Source organism: Chiloscyllium plagiosum, chromosome 6 (assembly GCF_004010195.1).
Source record: "Chiloscyllium plagiosum isolate BGI_BamShark_2017 chromosome 6, ASM401019v2, whole genome shotgun sequence".
NCBI classification, from domain to species: Eukaryota; Metazoa; Chordata; class Chondrichthyes; order Orectolobiformes; family Hemiscylliidae; genus Chiloscyllium; species Chiloscyllium plagiosum.
This window is the reverse complement of record NC_057715.1, coordinates 85,174,460-85,194,532: the sequence shown is the minus strand read 5'-3', so window position 1 is coordinate 85,194,532 and position 20,073 is coordinate 85,174,460. Positions and strand designations below refer to the sequence as shown.

The following is a 20,073-nucleotide window of genomic DNA, read 5'->3' as shown; positions in this document are numbered from 1 at the left end:
GCTAGTACAATTGCAACATTTAAAAGGCATCTGGATGGGTATATGAATAAGAAGGGTTTCGAGGGATATGGGCCAGGTTCTGGCAAATGGGACTAGATTAGGTTGGGATATCTGGTCAGCATGAACGAGTTGGACCGGAGGGACTGTTTCCATACTGTACATCTCTACGACTGTAAGATCCTATTTAAATTTAAATTGTACTGCATATGCTGGAAATTGGAAATAAAAGTAAAAATTTCTGGAAATATTAGGCAGGTTTGGCAGCATTTGTGAAGAAAGAAAGTTACCAGGTCATTCCAATCAAATATTGAACTCAAATATGTTGGAGAAGATTAAGAGTATAAATAATTTTGCATTGCATTTACTCCTATTCCTGATTAACTCAGATTCTGTGTTGGAAAAGTGATGTGCTTATATGATGAATGAGGCTTTCAAAACAAAACCTTTGTCTTGTTCATGGCTTATTTAAGTAGGCAAATCTGATAAGAAATAAATCATGCTTGTTATAGGGTTGCATGCCAAGATTTAATAAATAAACTGTCATCAAAGTGAATTACATTCTGGGAAATATATGGAAACATTCTCCCAACCCAATATGGAAAATAGCCTTTGCATATCAACTGAAACTACTTGGTTAGCTTGCTTTATAGGTACAGAAATAGAAAAACACAGTGAAATGCTGGTGCAGTGCAATAATCAGCTTCACACAATGCAGAAAATATTTTCTCCGTTTAAATTATGAAAAGAGTTAAAGATCTTGCCTTAAAGTTTCCTCAAAGTCTCAAAAGGAAAGCTCATTGGTGAAACTGACAGAAAAATCATTCCATTATGAAGCTCTTATTGAGTGTATATTAACAGAAGATAAAGACAGAAATGAATACTTTGCAAAAGTATATAGTATTTTCCTTCAAAGATCGACTTATTTATTTTCAACAATCAGAGAATCAAATTCTTAACAAATTACAAATAACAGTGTTTGGATAATTTCACTGTGATATTTCACTATTCTGTCTGTTGTGCTTGTTTTCTGATATCATTTTCTTGAAGGTTTTTTTCATTGAGGTAATCACCTTCAGCCACTGCATTGGCTCAGAAACTTGAATGCCATCTTCATTTTGTCTCGCTCCTGACAGCTACAGTATCTAAAAATTGCAGCAACACTTCTTGGTCTGAAAATAAAATACAAAGCAAGGACCTTGTAATTCGCTTCCTAAAAACAAGATTGCTGAGTGCTTTGTGTGCTTACATTTAAAGTTACATTCTGCTTAAACCGTCTCTGGCAGAATCAGCCCATTTGTCAAAACTGGACAATGGTGTTCAAAAACAACTCAGGACCACCCACTTACTTAATTCTTTGTTAAGACCTTGTCTCTTTGTTCATGAGTCTTTGGGCCTCAATTCAGGTCTTTCATTGACATGTATCCAGGGAAAGGGAAGCAAACAAAAATAATCTTATTTTTTGATAGGTATGTTCTCTGGGAAAGTAACTGTTGAGGAAATCAATCCTCAGGGGTTGTGGGCCTTAATGAAAAGTGGTCTTAAAAAATCAAATGTGCAGTTTGGTCTTTTTTTTAAGCCAACTGGAATAATCAAACAATGCCAAGACAATGTAAAGTAATAATTTAGTTAACTAACTAATGAAAAATAATGACAGTGTCATTGCCTCCCACAAAGTACAATAAACAAGCATATTATGTAAGGTAATACTGAATTTTATAGATGAGGAGGGTCCCTGATCTGTGTTGAGTTGGTCAATATCAGAAAGGATGGCAGTGGGTCACAGCAATTGGCCCATTCAGACTAGGAGAAGAAAATATGCTTCACAGTTCCCTTTCCCAGTTGGCAATACCAATCCACACTGGAATACATTGATGTCAGGCAAGGACAGAATCATGTTCAGCTCTGGTGACCTCACAATTAAATAAGCTCGTCTCCAATATTGAAGATATAGATGAAGCTTGATGAAACATTTTCCAAAAGGAAAGGAAGAAAATGGGAGGAACAGAATAATATCGTCAAAAATATTCAAGGTTAGCATCAAAGAGAGACAGTGCAATAACACATTGAAGCATTCACTCCAATGTGGGAGTTCACACAAGTTCAATGATTAACTCTATTATGCTGCTAACCTGAGCCATGGTACACTGTGATTTGCCAAGAGCTGAAATATGGGAACAACATTCAAGGGAATGCCATTGAACTACTCTCATATAATGCATTGTAATCAACACAGAAAATATTACAGACACTTTGAAGGATGCTGTCTGATTTCATTTTAGCTGCTGAGAACACGTATAAGTGTCCACACCCAAATACAGTGACACAACAGAATTAAAACAAAATCACAAATTTCTACCAATATATACAGCACATTACTTCAGCAAAGCAAATTATTTTATTGCAAATTAGGTTTATCTTAATCAAGAGACTACAAACTGGAAAATACTGATGTGAATCTTCGAAAGGGCAGCAATGCCACTCTGCTCTTATTGATTTCAACGATGAACAGGCTCTGTATTTCTGATGGAAAGGATAGTAGCTAGGTAGGGTGTCATTTGTGTAGGTGGTCAGGGTGACACATGAGTAAAGTAGGCGAAGTGTGTTATCAAGTCAAGTCAGGAAGGATTGTCAGTTTGGAAGCTGGTTAGGTGAAATGGAGTGGGAGAATCAAGAATATGGTTGGGGGAAGTCATGAAGTCAGAGAAATCGGGTTGGATCGTGGGGTCAAAGAGGATAGTCTGAGGGATTTCAAAGAGGCAATCAGGGGCTTAGTTGTATCAGTACTCAGAAGCTGGACAAAGAACTTTACATTAAATATTTCCTGGGTAACTGTCAAGGTAAGAGATTTTGGGTAATTTTGATTTTAATTCAAAGTCAGAGACATTTTTGAGTTTCTCAGGAAGCAGGGAACTTGTCTGTCAAAAGTTTAGATTTCCCAGGTACTTCCCACAGAGTCAGCATGAAAGGACTTCTGATGGATTCCGACATGTATCTCTCGTTGTACGTCTGGTCTCCAACTTTTCAGAGACCAGAGGGTCTGGGCTAATTCATTCTCATTTGATACTGGATTTATTATATACAAGACTTCTACTTACAAGCTTTAGAAGCCCACAGGTTTTCAAAAATACTTCACATATTTCTCTTCAGATAAAAGTGTTTTGTGATGGCAGAATCTGCTGGTTGATTAACAGTCTGATAGGCCACAATGTGATCCTTCCCTTCATGGGTGTTTATATGTCTGGTTATCATTGATGGAATGATGAATCCTAGATGGCTTGTGGATTTTATGGAACATCATCATACATTTGGTTTTTTTTAAAATTAGTTGCCCTCTGCTGATCAATTTATCTTTAGCAAGGAGGTTTTGGGTGTAAAATTGTCAGACATTTGTTCTTCTATTGAGGCTACAGTTTGTCCAAGTGTAGGCTGCGGGATGCAATAACTGATACACTTCCTGAGTTTCTCATTTTTATTTCTTGTAGTGCAGATAACCGTAATTGTTGTGGAATTGGATTTTGTTGTGATTAGTCTTCAGCTACACATTGACAGAAATAAAATTTGATAATGTTTTCACAGAAATTAACAAAGCCATACCTTTATTTGGAAGCGATGACAGATAGCTTTGGATTGCTTTAGGTTCTAGGGACTTCAATATTTTAGCAAAATCCATATTGATGTTTCCATATTCTCTTTCATATGTAGTTGGCTGCTTCCCAAATTCTTGGTTTTTGATGTGTGCTTGAGTCAGATTGGGCACTAAAATTAATTAAAAAATGGAAGAATTTGAAACACATTTTGAGATGGAAAATCATAGGATTTCTACATTACTGATCCCATTGATAGGAACATTTGTTAAATAAATATCATCTTAATTCTATCTTAGAATAGTTGTATCGCTTTGAACCCAGAGGAAATGTAACAGATTACTTGTCATCTTATCTGGAGAACCACAAAGGTTGGTTGTGGTGCTTATGGTAGATGTACATGAAGGAGAATTTGGACTTATATATTAGCTTTCATGAACACAGGATATCCTCCAACATTTACAGTCAATAAAGTACTATTGAACAGTAGTCACAATTGTACTGTACAAAAGCTATTTATGCTCACCGAATTCAATAGTCTGGCCTTCGACAGTCTTGGATGAGCCTTTGGATCAATACCCACTTTGTCGAGACCATGTGATGGTTTGTGTAACACTATCCAGTGTTAAAAGTAAATTGCACACAGGCCTCTTCACTCATCAAAATTAGGACCTGGAACATCAGGAGTTCCTGAACATTCCCAACAGTGACAGGTCTGAACATTGTATATCCATGAGAACTCAGGAAGTTAGGCCATGACATCAATTTTGCAGCCCTAAATGAAAGGCCAAGAGAGAAGGCCAACAAAAGGAACAAGACAGCATGTGCTACCAATATAGTCCACATGTTAATTCTGGGTTTTAGCCAACAAGTTGTACATGCATTATAGTTACTGTTCTAACATTATATAATCAAGCTTATTGGTGTTTGTTCAAAACTGTAGAGTCTTGTGACTTCATTCTCTTACTAAGACCCCTAGATCTCACACTTTGCCCTCTTTAACAATGCAAGAGAGAAATTATTTTATCTCATAACAATGGTTTCATGTTACAATCTGATCCCTATGTAATATAGATTTGGTGGCTTGTAGGAATTTGTTATAGGGTCTATGTGCAACAGGATCTGAACAACATCCAGGCTTGAACTGATAAGTCGCAAGGAATCTTTGTGCCAGTCGTATCCAACAAGAGAGAATCGAACTATTGTCCTTTGACATTAACATCACAAATTCCCCATTGACAACATTCTAGCGATTACAATTGACTAGAAACTTATCTGGACTAATCATATACATATTACGACTATAAGAGCAGGACAGAGGCTAGGAATCCTGCAGTGAGTAGCTCACCTCCTGCCTTCACCATCTACAAGGCATAAGTCAGGATTGTGATGGATATCACTCCTCTTGCCTGAATGAGTACAGCTCCAATAACACTCAAGAAATTCAACATCATCCAAGACAAAGTGGTATGTTTGTTTGCACCCAATCCACAAACATTTACTCCCTTCACCACTGACACACAGTAGTAACAGTGTCTATCATCTCAAGATGCATTGTAGTAACTAGGGTCCTTTAATGGCTCCTTCCAAACTGGAGATTTCTATTATCTAAAAGAACAAGGACAACAAATACATGGGAAGAGCACCACCTTCAAAAGTGCTATTTCAAGCCTCACATTATCCTGTCTTAGAAATATATTGATGTTCTTTCACCATTGGTTAGAATTCTGGAGCTCCTTTCATAATAGCACACTTGGTGTATCTAAGCACCTCCACCACTTTTCCACCACCCAATCCTTATGGACTGCAATGGCTCAAGAAGGCAGTTCAGTACTTCGTCAGTGCAATTCAGGATGGGAAACAAATGCTGATCCAGCCATTGACACCCCAATCTCATAAATGAATAAAAAAAGACATTGACATGCTACCAGCATGGTTGCTCCTAAACATGAAGCCATGATGAGATTTTACACCAAACTTGAGCAATCCCTAATCTGAATTCCAGGAGCTGACAAACTGTTTCACCTTTGAGATTTCTAGTGAAATTTCTAGAATATGAATTTGTCATAACCAACACTTTGTTTCATCAGCAAGGCCATCATGGTAACAGTCACCACCTGAAAACTGGCACCACCTTGGCTGTGTAATCATTTGAACAAGGGATTGTAGAGATGACATCACATAACTGAGGACAGCAAGCTAAATATTTCCTTATGTGATTTATTATCTCATTCAGTAAGGGCTCCAAATGGTAGAGGCTAAATGGAGTCTAGATGTGGGAAGGCGCTGAACACAGAGACTTCATTGAAAACACACAGAGGCAAAGTCTAGACATCAGAGAGAGAAAGATTTAAACAAACTGTCTACCCTATGCTTCATGTATCACCCACCAAATAGATCGCACAGTAGATTTATCAGCCTCCAGATTGGAAGCAAGGCATCCTTGAACCTAAGGGACTGCCTAAGAGACACCAGCTTTCAAAAATAGCATTTAGATATTGACTAGATTTTATATATATATATATATATATATATATAGTTAACTAAGGATTAAATATTGTCTGACAGGTACAATCAAAGGTCCATCTTTCACATCCACCTGAGAGGGCAGACTGGGCTTTTGTTTAACATCTCATCTGAAAGCAGGCATAGCAGTCCTTTCGTATTGCATTAAAGTGTTAATCTGGACCCCGTGCTCAAGTCGATGGGATAGAATTGGATCTCAAGACCTTCTGATTCAGAAGCAAGACTATGATCTCTAAGTCAAGCCTGAAACCAGAGAGTTTGGCTATTAACTCAAGCCTGAAGGTGGAAGGTTTAGTTGCTGCATGAACTCCAAGCTTTAAGCAATGTCTTCCCATTGGCATTTCAGCCTCTGGCTTTTTTGGAAAAAAAATCAATGAATGAGAGGAAGGTGCCTTAGAGAACCTAATAACAGACTGCTCAACCATGATGGTACGGTAAATAGATGACACAATCAACAAGAGTAATTAATCATTCTCACCTACACCTTTTGCTGCAACTTTCCAGTGTTTATTGCTGCCATAGCGAGTGGTGCAGACAGCAAGCTCAGGTTTTTGATCTCGTTTTCTCGAGTGATGTTTGTTATCTGTGACAGGCGGTTTTGGCTGACCGGGTTTGCGTATTATGGGCAGACAGGGGGGACACTTCATCTTGCATGCTTGAAAAAAAAATTGACACAAATAAAATGGAAAAGCACTGCACTTATTCACTACTTCAGTATCTTTGTATATAAGTTTAACATTTTCTACACTCACACTTTGGAAGCCCTCCCATTACCACCACTCCTAACCCCCCAAATTCTCTCTTCATTGTTGTCACTTTTCACAAGAATGTTTCATTACTCCTGACAGTACAATTAACTTTGTTGCAGTGATGTTGTGATAGATCACTGCTTTAATTAATATTTGAATGACAGCCCTCCTGTTATTGTTGATTCCACAGCATTATCAACTTCCTTCAGATTTAAGTAATTACTGATGTTCACAGTGAGAAAACCAGTGATGGTAATGCTATTGAGTTACATGGGGAGATTATTAAATGCTCTCCTCTCCGACATGGTCATTGCCCAGTTATTAAGTGGTGTGAATGTTACCTCTCACTTATCAACTCAAGTGCAAATGATATCTGGATCATGCATGTAGAAACAGATTATGTCAGGATCTGAGGACTTGCAAATGGTACCAAACACTGCAATAATCAGCAAACATCCTCATTTTTAACTTTATGATGGAGGAAGGTGTTTGATTAAGGAGCTGAAGACAGTTAAACATAGGATATTATGCTGAAGAACTTCTGCAGAGGTGTCTTGAGACTCAGAAGATTAGCCTCCAACAAGCACTGCCATCTTCTTCATGCTAGGTACTCCGAGTAATTCTCCTTGAATCTATTGACTTCATTTTGATGGGGGTCATTAATGCCACATTGTCAAATGCACCCTTGATGTCAAGGACGAACACTCTGATCTCATTTCCAGGAGTTGAGTGGTTTTCGTTTCAATGTTATAAAAATGGCAGGAGCTAAGTGGGCCTGGTGGAACACAAACTGAGCATCATTGAGCAGGAGATTGCTGAATGAGTACCACTTGATAACACTGACAATGACACTGTCCATGACTTTACTGATGATCAAGTGTAAGCTGATTGGGCTGGGTTGGATTTAACCTGTTTTTTTATGGACATACCTGGATAATTTTCTGCATTGTCAGGTCGATGTCAGTGTACCAGAACAGCTTGGCTCGAGACATGGCTAGTTCTGGAATACAAGTCTTCAGTATTACTGCTTGGAAGATGCAGACATTTGCAGTACATGGTGTCTTCAGTCATTTCTCGATATCATATGGAGTGAATCAGATGGCATTTATGATCCTGGAGACTTCAGGAGAAGGTTGAGCTGGAATATTCACTGAGCACTTCTGGTTGAGGGTCAGTTCGTTCTGCTATAATGCGACAGTTCCTCCGCAACCTTGCACTATAGAAAATCGAGCTGTAGAAGATCGCTGATAAAACATCACTATACCCATTCAGTTGAAAGTTTGAGTTATCCAAACAACGTCCGCAGTTCATCAATCGCGTTATAGCCAATTCGCGGTAATGAAGCATGCCATTATAGCAGAACGACCTAGTTGCAAATTGACATTCAATGGTGTTAGGATCACTGATTCCTAAACTATCAACATCCTGGGGGTTATCATTGACCAGAAGCTGAACTGGATTAAGCATATAAATGCAACAGCACATCAAAGGCTCAAACTTCTATGACAAGTAACTCACCTCCTGCTTACCCAGCGCACCAATAACAAGGTATATATTAGGGGTGAGATGGAATACTCTACACTTGCCTGGATGAATGCAGTTCAAATAATATTCAAGAAGTTCTCCATTAGAAAGAAAGCAGCCCATGTAATTGGTACCCTACCCATTACCATACATTCACCATTGATGCACAGTTGCAGCACTCTGTACCAATTACAAGATGCACTGCAATAATTCACCATGGTGTCTCTAACTCACCTTCCAAATCCATGACCTCTACCACCTAAAAGGACAAGGGAAATAGATGCATGCAAACACTGTCAAATTCCTCTCTAAATTTTATACCATTCAGACTGTTTTGTTGCTCTTTCATGTCAGTGGTTCAAAATTCTGAAACTCCCTTCCTGATGGCTTCATACACCAATGACTGCAGCAGTTCAAAATGATTACTCACCTCCGCCTTCATAGGGCAATAGGTATAGGTAATAAACGCTGACCTAGTCAGCAAAGCTCACATCCCATGAATGAATGAAAAGAAAATCACAACTAGATGTGGCAGAACTGCAGAGCTCCATGCTGATCTCTTGGCTGTGGAGTAATTAGCTCTCTGTCGCATGCTGCTTTCACTGTTTGATACAAGTAGCTCAGTTAGTTTAAGTGCTTGACATCTTATTTTAGGCATGCCTTGTACTACTCCCAGGGTGCCTTCCTGCATTCTTCATTGAACCAAGGTTAATTCCTCAGCTTGATAGTAATGGCACAGTGGAGGATCTGTCATGATATTGCACATCGTAGAAAGGCTTTTTCTGTTGCTGATGCACCACAGTACCTCATGGATGCCCAGCACGGGTTGATAAATCTGCTCTGAATCTAGCCCATTCAGCATGGTAGTAGTGCCATACAACATTGTGGAGGGAAGGGCTCAGTGTACATACAGGTCTTTGTCGACACAAGAACTGAGCCCGAGTCACTCTGAGCTATATTACCATTGGCTGATGAGTATTGCTGTCAGATGCATCTCTTCATGGAAGGCTTAGTTAACAGTGTTAAAAATCACACAACACCAGGTTTTAGTCCAACAGGTTTAATTGGAAGCACACTAGCTTTCGGAATGACTCTCGTTCATCAGGTGGTAGTGGAGGGCACAATTGAGCTCCGAAAGCTAGTGTGCTTCCAATTAAACCTGTTGGACTATAACCTGGTGTTGTGTGGTTTTTAACTTTGTACACCCTGGTCCAACACCGCCATCTCCAAGTCATGCTTAGTTAACAGTGTGAGAGTTCTTTTCGAATCCGTGCAGCGTGGAAACAGGCCCTTTGGCCCAACAAGTCCACACTGACCCTCTGAAGACCACAAAGACCCATTCCCCTACCCTATTATCCCACATTTTGCCCCTGACTAATGCACCTAACATACACAGTCCTGAAAATTGTGGATGTAAAAATGTTAGATATCATTTTTCATTACTATTGAGGAATGCTCATTTCTTGAAAAGAGGGAAGTGGAGACATGTATCAAATCGCTGATGTGGACTAGATTCTTGGTTGCAGTTGATACATACTCAATGTAACCTGGCAGATAAGGCCATTTCACCCATCTTTTCCCAATACTACAACACTGCAATCAGATGAACAGACACCCCAAAACACTACCAAAAGAACTATCATTGAAATCCTGTGCTGAATGGATGATTTTCAGATATCATGGGGACACAGTGAAGAGATCTAAAGGTTAATGAGGAATTTTACCTTTCCTCTCTCCTCCCTGCTGTACACCCACATGATCCTTGGGTCTCACAACCTTGTCACCCAGCAGAATTACTGAATCAATCATCATTACTAAAAAGTCTGAAATCACTCAGAAAGTAAAATGATGCAGAGGGAATAATATTCTGCTCATGGATGAGCTAATCGGCCTGAATAACTGTTGGTACTTGTATTTGTGAATACGACTAAAATATAAGTCATACCCAATGTTAGTCTTGTCACTAATCTGTTCAGTTTACAATTACTCTACTCCTCATTTGGCACTGCCAAATGTTGTCCTATTAAAATAGCTTCCATCTGCTGCTCCTTGTGATATTTCTCACAGTTCACATCAAGTTAGAACTTTATGTTCAAGATCTATCTTCCATTAATTATATATTGGTCTAATGAAACATGGCATATCAGAAAAGGGTGTCTTATATCTTTTCAATTCATCTATAAACTTGAATACCGTAATTATGCGTGTTTAATGAGCTCCTACCTTGTTGGATTCCCAGGTAATCTTGCCTATATATTGTATCATATTGACATGCATTTAACCTGCCCATATCTTCAGAAGACAATGATTTCACAAAATATGCTTTTACTCTATCAAAGGTCTCTGGATCCTTCATGAGTAGTTTAAATAGCAACGAACACTGTAACAGAACAATTTATCAAAAATGAGAGTACAGCATAACGTGGTTATGTCAACATTTAAAATACCTACAAAGTCTTTACCAAAGATGCAGATGCTACCCAGGCCATGGTGACAGAGGATGGAAAAGTGATAGGAAATAAGTGTTGCCATGAACATTGGTGCTTCAGGTTGACAAGGCATTGGGACCAGATAAGAAACATCCAAGGATTTTGAAAGAAATGAGAAGGGAAATTGAAAGAATACAGCCATTAACTTTCAGTGTTTCCTAAACATAGGGGAGGTGCCTGAAAACTGGAAATTTGCAAACCTCGCGTTCAAGAAAGATTGTGAATATAAACTCAGCAATTATAGACCAATGCATTTAACTTCAGAGGTGATGAAGCTTCTGCAGACAGTTATTTGGCATTGAATTAGTAGTTACATGAAAAAGTTGGATTGTTTAGGTAGAGTTCTATGGATTTCAGATGAGAATTTGTGCTTGATTAATTTGCAGGAGCTTTTTGAAGGGGTAACAGAAAGGCTCAATGAGGGTGAGGCTGTTGATGTGATGTACGTAGATTTTCTGAAGGCACTACAGTGTCACACAACAGACTGGTGAGGTGAGTTAGAGTCATGGAGTAAAAGGTCAGTAGCAAAAAGGGAACAAAATTGGCTGTGTAAAGAGAAATAGAGAGTAATGGTTAATGGATATGTTTTGGGCTGGAGGAAACCATGTAGCAGAATTCCCCAGTGGTCAGTACTGGGTCCCTTGTTTGTCCTGATATGTATTAATGATTTGGATCTTGGTGTGCAGGGGACAATTTCAAAACTTAAAGATGACATGAGACTTGAAAGAATTGTAAACTGTGAGAAGGACAGTATAGAATTCAATAAAAAGGTGATGGCGTGCTGGATAGGTGACAGATGAATTTCAAAGCAGAGAGTGTGAAGTGGTGCGTTCAGATTGTAAAAAAACATTGAAAGACTATTTAAATGTAGGGTTCAATTCTAAGGAGGGAGGGTACAGGTGCAGCAATCCTTGATGTATATGTGCAAGACAGCTGGAAAGAGCAATAAAGCACACAATTTCCTCTGCCTTTATTAGTGACATATACAAAAGCAAGGAGGTGATGATAAACTTGTGTAAGACAGTTGGACCTTAGCTGAAGGATTGTGTACAATTGTAGTTTCCACATTATTGGAAGGATGTGAACATATTGCAGAGTGTGCAGAAGTGATTTAAAAGAATGATTCCAAGGATGACAAACTTCACTTATGAGGATAGGTTGAAGAAGCAGGACTGGAGAGAAGAAGGCTAAAAGGAAATCTGACAGGGGTTTTCAAAATCATGAGCACACTGGGTGGAGTAGATAGGGAGAAGCTATTCCCACCAGTACATGGAACAAGAATAAGAGGGCATAGATTTTGAGAGCTTTGCAAAAAAAGTAAGAGTGATATGAGAAAAACTTTTTCACTGATTGAGTATAGAGTGGAATGCATATCCTGGAAATGTGGTGGAGGCAGGTTCAATTGAAGCATTCAAGAGGACCTTGGACATTATGTGGATAAAAATAATGTATGAGGATAAAGTAGATGATGGTGATCATTCAAAGAGCCGTGCAGGCACAATGAGTCAAATGGCCTCTTTTTGCTCCACAAAATATTTGTAAAGTTTGTCATGAGCAGTATCTATCAATATTACTTACTGGACATTGTGGAATAGTTTCTGTTTTGCTTCCTGATGATGTTCCATGTCGTATGGGCTGTTGGTTTAATCCATGTTTCCAGGAATAATTATTACTGTATACAGTGTCACCAATAGGTTCATGGAGTTGAAATGGGAAAGTAAACCCATTTGATGATCCTGGACTGGAGAAGGGAACAAAAAAAAGAGGAACTAGTAAATACCATGCACACTGAAAGGACTGGAGTCAGATCTCCAAAACTTCGAATATCTATCATGGTTAATATACTGATGGCTGTATTTCATATTCCACACCTCTAAACAAACTGGAGATCATCACTGCAGCCCATGCCATAATGTATACAATCTTCTTCCCCTATCATGGACCTTTTTCCACCTGCTGACTTTTAGTTAAAAGTCTTCATATTTTGTGCATTGTGAATAGTCAGAAAGAAATTTGCCTGATGATGGAAAAGATTCTCGAACGTTTAACTTCATATTCTCAGAAACTGTTTCTCTGAATGTTTTTTGGCAAACATATTACATTAGATTAAATGAATTGTTTGCGTGAAACTAATAGCAGTTTGTACAAATGGAATTTCTCACTGGATGAGGATGCTATGACATTTAAGTATGAGCAAGATGGACAAGAACAGCAAACTTTGTTTGTTAGTCTGGATAGAATAGAGTACACCAGGAAAGACTATTCAGCAAATAAAATTTAAATGACATGCTCAAATCAGACAATTGAAAGAAATTGTTTAACAAGCGCATTAATGCATTGATTTATTGCTAAGTTATCAGACTTCTTACCTGGCAACCAGTACTAGATGAGCAAAGTAGTTTGCCAATTAAATATTGTGAAGATTGAAGCAACAGTTTTCATTCCCACTTCAAACTCCAATCCTAACTATAAACTCCATCTCTCTCCCTTGGAATGATCTGAGATTAAGTTGATTTGTTCACAATATGGTGTGATGTTTGCCCCTGAGAAGGCCTCTGATCACATATTTGTGCCATTGCTAAGATTGTCTATTCCCACTTTTGAAATATGGCTGACTTCACCTGCCTCTGTTCAGCTACAGTTGAAACCTCCTTTCGTGCTGTCATTACCTCTAGCTTGAGTGATTCGACACACGTCTCTTATATTCTATATCTCTAAACAAACAACAGATCAATCAGAACGCTGCTGCCTATGTCGTAATGCACTCAATCCTATTCCTTGATTACCCAACTGCTCATTGATCATGTTCATTGATCTGCATTGGCTCTTGGTCAAAACATAGCTTGATCTTAAAATTTTCATTGATTTCAAATCCCTCCATGGCCTCATCATTCTCTATAAACTCCTCCAACCCCACAAATTATCTGTGATATCTGAGTTCCTTTAATTCTGGCCTCTTGTGTATCCTGATTTTAAATACTTCACCATTAATGACTATGCCTTCAGTTGCTTGGACTCTAGCTCTGGAATATGCTTCCTACACATCCATAGCTCCTTAACTCACATTCCTACTTTAAAATACTCCTTAAAATATTTCTCTTTGATCAAGATTTTCAACTTATGATTATTAACACCTTGTGCCTCAGTGCTGCGCTTTGTTTAATAAGGTAAGTCTACTCACTGTTGGTTTCAGTCATTAACTAACCTCACCAGACATTTTGGAGCTTTAATAGCTTAAATCACTCCTTTATTTTATTCAGACTCACCGGATAGCTTCAGGCAAAGGAATTGGTCGATAGACAAATTCACGCTGGAATGTTGTTTGATATGGATCAAAGTCTGGAGACCTCCCTAGAAAGGCAGATAACCTGAGTTCATGGTGAACATTTTTTCAGTGTAAAATACAAAAGATTATTGGAGAAGAAAATGTAAAGAAAGATCCACAAATATAGTTATTGAGTACCTATCAAATTGAATTTGGCTTATTCTGGGATCCTCAGTTCAGGACAGATTTTTATAGACACAGAGCCAGAAATATTTGCATTAAAACAAAATGTTATTCACCTAAATATGTTTGTGTCTTAATTTTCCAGCTGCAATATAAAATCATCTCTCTCCCATTCCCTTACATTTCCATCCATTTCAATTAATTACCTACTCTTCCCTTAAAAATTCCACTGGTCTCTGACTTAACCATTCCAATGAAAATATTCTGCTTCGAAATAATCTTCTTAGCCCCTTACTCCTCCATTTGGTCTTCAGATGTGGGTAATGCTAGGAAGGTCAGCAATTATTACTCAGAAACGTTATTCAGATGCTGGGCCTTCTCCTGCGACTATTAAATTCAGAAGAAGGAGATGGTGAGGGAGAGAAGAGGATAGTGACTGACGGATGAAAGGAGGGGATAGTGAGATTGAGAGATAGGGGATGACAGTATTAAGAGACAGAAGGATATTGATCAGAACAGGGAGGAATGTAATGTTCAGGAGTGGGGAGGGGGTTGGTATTATAGAAATGGGAGGAAATTATGTTTAAGTGGGAGGGCGTTTGTGATCCTTGACAGTATAAGGCAGCAACTGAGAAAGAAGGGAGCTTGTATTTGGGATAAGGACAGAGGCATTGTTCCAGAAATGGGCACAAATAATTATATGAAAAGGATGGAAACAACTGACTGTATGGAGTTTGCACATTCTCCCCGTGTCTGCGTGGGTTTCCTCTGGGTGCTCCGCTTTCCTCCCACAGTCCAAAAATGTGCAGGTTAGGTGAATTGGCCATGCTAGATTGCCCGTAGTCTTAGGTGAAGGGGTAAATGTAGGGGAATGAGTCTGGGTGGGTTGTGCTTCGGCGGGTCGGTGTGGACTTGTTGGGCCAAAGGGCCTGTTTCCACACAGTAACTAATCTAATCTAATTGAAGGGATAAAGGTGATGGTGGGAGGAATACAGTGTTTGATATGTGAAATGTGGCCAGAAGCTTGCTCCTCCAGGCTCAAAATTCCAGGTATGTTTTCTTGATAAAACCATCTTTTCAATAGAGCTTGCAGGTTAAGGACAGCTGGTTAGCCACCTGCTTCTCTTAATTCAGTTGGTTCTATTCAATACTGACTACAGGAGTTTACAAAGGGGTTTTCAAATGAACATTGGGTCTTTAATGCTTCGTCCAAATATCATTTCTGGATACATTTTTTGGTGCTTGTCCTAATCTGGCATCCAGATCATACAGAGTAACTGACCCCTGTGAAATCAAATAAGATGTTACAACTGGGCTTAGCGGTTGGGTGAAGCTGCTAATGACTGTGAGAGGTAGGGGGTGAGAAGATGCCAGGGACTGTGAGAACATGGGGAGAGGTACTGGTTACTGTTAGCAGGGGATTCGGGAGGTACTGGTTACTATGAGAACAGGGGTAGAGGGGATGGTAAGTGTGAGAGCTCAGGAGTGTGGATTCAACATGAAGGAGCATGGGAAGGGGTAGTTTGAAACCATAATAGGTGAAGGGGATGTGGAGGCATCTCAGAAATCAACATAAAGTTACAACATATTGAATCACAGCATCATTATCATCATGCGAACATACTCACACTCCCAGCATTAGTCTCCCACAGACAGCTCTAGTAAAAGATACAAAAGGGACACAGGGCAAATAATCAAAATAAGAGATAAGCCCTTTAAATACAGGGCAGTCAGTCACCCAAAAATTAGAACATGCAAGCGTATATCACTTACCACAGTGGACACATCTGAGTCTGTTTTTGACATCTCTAAAGCCTGTAAATCCCATGGCTGCCATCTTTGAAATACTTTTCACTTGCAGTTCATTTTCAAAATTATTGCTGCATAGCAGGTTCGCAATGATGACTGGCTACAGCATAAAGAACAGTTTTACTTTATTTATTCCACTTACCTCGGCAAAGATCAGATTTTCTGTGGTCTGCTTTTCTTTTTCCACACTTTTTACACTCTTTAGCCTTCTTTGGTATCTTGGTAACCTTTTGAGGAATGGCTGGCTCTTTGTTTTTCTTTGCTTTTCTGTGATCATTCTTCACTTCTCGACAGTATCGTGAATGCTTGGGAAAGGGAGTTTGAATAGCAGTATTAAAATGGGTGAGGAAAATCACATTTACAAAACCCAATTAGAGGTGTTCTTTCAGGAACTGCTAAAACGTATAATCACTTAGATTTTGAGTTTACCTGGACAGCATTGGGATCAGGTAGTTTCTTCACATATGATGTTAGAATCAGATCCATGTCATTCAATAAGTTAATAGTGTCGTCACCTCTAGTTTACTGCGTAGAAATTAATCTGTTTGAGCTTTTGATAGCAGCCGGAAGAAGTTGTGCTTCTGTTACCAAGGGGCACAGTGTGGTTGCCTAGTGTAGAGTAAACAAACAGCTGACAAAAGGAAGTATGAAGATTACATTTCAAATGGTAGATTTAAAGCTTTAGTGTTCTGCAGCTTCAGAATGGCATTGTATCTGCTTGGAATACAATACTGATGTATCGTACAGGCCCATCACATCTCACTGATTTGTACCTAAAATCACTCATTTTGGTACAAGCCACATTTAAAGATATCCCAAGCCACAGATCTTCAGCTTGAGGCCTCTGTATTTCATTAGGCAATTATATTAAATTCTGCCGCTTTAGTCTACTGTCAACTTGACCCACAATCAGAAAAGGAATGCATGTTGTTGGCTTGTTAGCAAAATATACGCAACAATGGCCAACACAAAAGTATTGAATAATTAGAAAATTTTGGAAATGCCTATGTTATTTCAGCACCTGAGCCAATCATCTCATCAGAAGCTAACTTGTGTAGATTTGTAATTGAATGGGGACTGACTTTTCAAAAGGAGATGCTCTCCACAGATAAAAACATGTTATCCAGTTTGCAACTACTGTGCCTTCCCCTTGAATATCAAAGTACTGTGGCAGACATACTCATACATTGAATATCCGGCATAAAAACAGGACATTCAGTACAAACAGTCTATGCCACTGTCTATATGTTGCTTAGGCCACCTCCCAACTTTCCTAACTAACTCTATCAGCATAGCCTTATATTCCTTTCTCCTGCATTTGCTTATCTAATGTTCCTTAAATGCATGGATACTATCCACTTTAACTTAAAGTGTTCTAGCAAGCCCGGCTGTTCAAGGGTAATTTGAGCTAGGCAATAAATGCTGGCAAAGCCACTGATACCCAAGTCCCATGAATGAATAGAATAAAATTGCCAGAGAATGATGAATTTCATATTGTTATTGCTCGATGGCTGAAAATGTTTGTTGTGAATGCACTATTTGATTTCTTGGTCACTATTTTCCACTGATGACCTTTAAGTTTGCTCTTCCCCATAAATAGTAACATTCCTTCTTCTGTATCCACACCAGCAAAGATTTTCAGAATTTTCAGAGTCCATAAATTCACCAACAACCTTCTCTTTTCAAGAGAAAGCAAACACAACCTATTTGTTCTTCTCTGACAGGTATAGCCTCACAGCTCTGATATTATCTTTGATTTTTTTTATTTCTTGTCCAGCTTCTCGATATCCCTTTTATAATATGGCAATCAGAAGTGTATGCCATATTCCAAATGGGGTAAAACAACAGTTAGAAAAGGGAGAAACTAAATTGCATGTCAGACATGAGCGATATGTGAACATTGTGCTTTCTGCTCAGTCATATCTATAGTGGCTCAAGTGCATTTCAAATTATTCTGCAATATTTTAAGAGCTAATTTTATCAGAATGCTGACTCCTTTGTTGACGTTCTGCATGCACTGGTGAAATTCCCCATTAAACTGTTATCATATTAGATATTCTCAGAGTTAGTAGTGTGTCCTCAAGACAATGCAAGGACATCAATAAGGGGCATTGTGATTGATGCACCACATCCTCAAGAGCGGCCTGTGATGGCGATTATCTCCACTCTGTATTTTTCCCAAAACTACTCAGATTGCATTTGAGTAATTGTCTTCCTCATGCTACCTACTCCCTGATGCACTGGTATATTGCCTGAGCAATCCCTCCCACCTTTGGAAATGTCAAATAGGAAACAATAGAGAGAAAATGTTGCGAAAAGGGGTTGATGAAAACTGATAGAGAGAAGCTAAAAATAAAAAGAGAAAAATAGGGAGTAAAGCAAACAAGAGAGAAATTAAGACAGACAACAAATGAAGTGAAGGGAAAGAGCAGAGGGAAAAGCTGTGAGATGGTGTGTTTGGAGGGAGTGACAGATAGATGGAGCTTGAGTGTGAGAAATATAGCAAAAGTATGACGTGTTACCATGCTTTTACAGATACTAGTTTTTCTACAATTCATTCCCTATTCTCTGCCTCCAGGACTTCAGCCCCAAACTCCCACCACACCCCTTTCACAACTAATCTTCCTTGAGCTATTCGCCAAGTTCAAACAACTCCACACCTTCCCCTCACAACAAGGTGATACTTGACTAAAATTGGTTTAAAGCATAAAATCAGATTTTAGTCCTTTATTTACAAGTTATTTACAAGTCCTACATCAACAAATTATTAACAAATGCAATAATAATGCATTTTGTACTTAACATTAGTTTATGATCTGTACTTACAGCAAGGAATGGCTGGTTGGATAATACTGCTCTGCATTTACCTTAATATTCATTGCCAGCCACTCCTCAAGCTGGGACCTTTTCTCCAGTGTTTCATAATTAAGAACCTGTCCTTAGTATTACCACATTAAAGGAGCATAAGAAAATTATGCAATGTAAGTGGCTTGCAATTCCATTACCTCTTTCCCTGACTTGCACATACCTGCCCCACACTGAATCTTGTTTACAAGAATAGGATTTATTTGGCGCTGCAATTAGTACTTAATAAAAAAAAGTGACTAAAAAGGTTTCCTGGCTTGGGTTCATATTGACTCATGCTCATTGGATCATGATAACCACTTTAGTGTTTGTTTCTGCAATAAATGGTGCTCATTTGTTTAATTATTATAATTTGTCTAGCTACAATTTATTATAAGTGGCAACGTGTTGAACATACTCACTCCATAAAGCAATACACATTTTTAGACCAAAGAGGAATGATTTGAATCTGCTCAGCAATGTCATTTAGCCAGTGTCCTATGATGACTAGAGACAAATGGATACCACACACTAATGACAAAGAAGACTTTCAATTACAATATTTTGACAGACCAATGACAGCATTCAAAACTAGTTGCCGCAGAAATAGTGATGTGGTTACCAGGATCAGACATGCAGCAGCCATTATGGGTGAATGAGTGACTGAAAGGTGTTCAGTTGCATTCAACTCAAAAATTAGCACTGAACTAACAGGTTGAAAGACAGCAGTTGAGCCAAGCAACATTTTAATATAACTAACAGGATCTCTCATGATGTTAGTTAGTAAATCATTGGATATGTTGCTTTAACCTACATAAAACGCAATGTATTATCTAGCTACTGATTTATTGTAGTTAATTATGTCAAATTGTTTGTAATGCACAATATCGGGGGAACCTTAGGTATTTTTAGGATTAAGTTCCATGATTACATTGATATTTATGTGGAAATTATAAACAAGTGGTCTTACTTATTAATTATTCATTTAACCCCATTGCTAATTTTATCTCTTATTGAAGTCCAGTGTACCACAGACATTAACAGTACATATGGTGGTCATTAGCAGGACTATAGTAGAGAATATATTCCAGATCGCATTT

At 38.6% G+C, this 20,073-nt stretch overlaps 1 protein-coding gene across 3 annotated transcripts; it reads right to left on the bottom strand.

The window, feature by feature from the left end:
- Positions 1-514: 514 nt before the first annotated feature.
- Positions 515-19,040, bottom strand: LOC122550787 (testis-expressed protein 26-like). 3 transcript variants are annotated; one of them, XM_043692041.1, is made up of 9 exons: positions 18,956-19,040; positions 16,559-16,738; positions 16,272-16,434; positions 14,139-14,223; positions 12,451-12,613; positions 10,607-10,763; positions 6,589-6,765; positions 3,595-3,756; positions 515-1,169 (listed from the first exon to the last, which is right to left on the bottom strand). In XM_043692041.1, exons 2-9 carry the CDS (start codon positions 16,613-16,615, stop codon positions 1,111-1,113), a joined length of 1,023 nt encoding a protein of 340 aa, XP_043547976.1. In that variant the 5' UTR covers positions 16,616-16,738; positions 18,956-19,040; the 3' UTR covers positions 515-1,110. The 3 variants fall into 3 exon arrangements, 2 of the variants coding, with proteins under 2 accessions (XP_043547976.1, XP_043547977.1); XM_043692042.1 differs by having other exon boundaries at positions 18,997-19,039; XR_006311944.1 differs by lacking the exon at positions 515-1,169 and adding an exon at positions 4,111-4,359 and having other exon boundaries at positions 3,675-3,756.
- Positions 19,041-20,073: the final 1,033 nt, after the last annotated feature.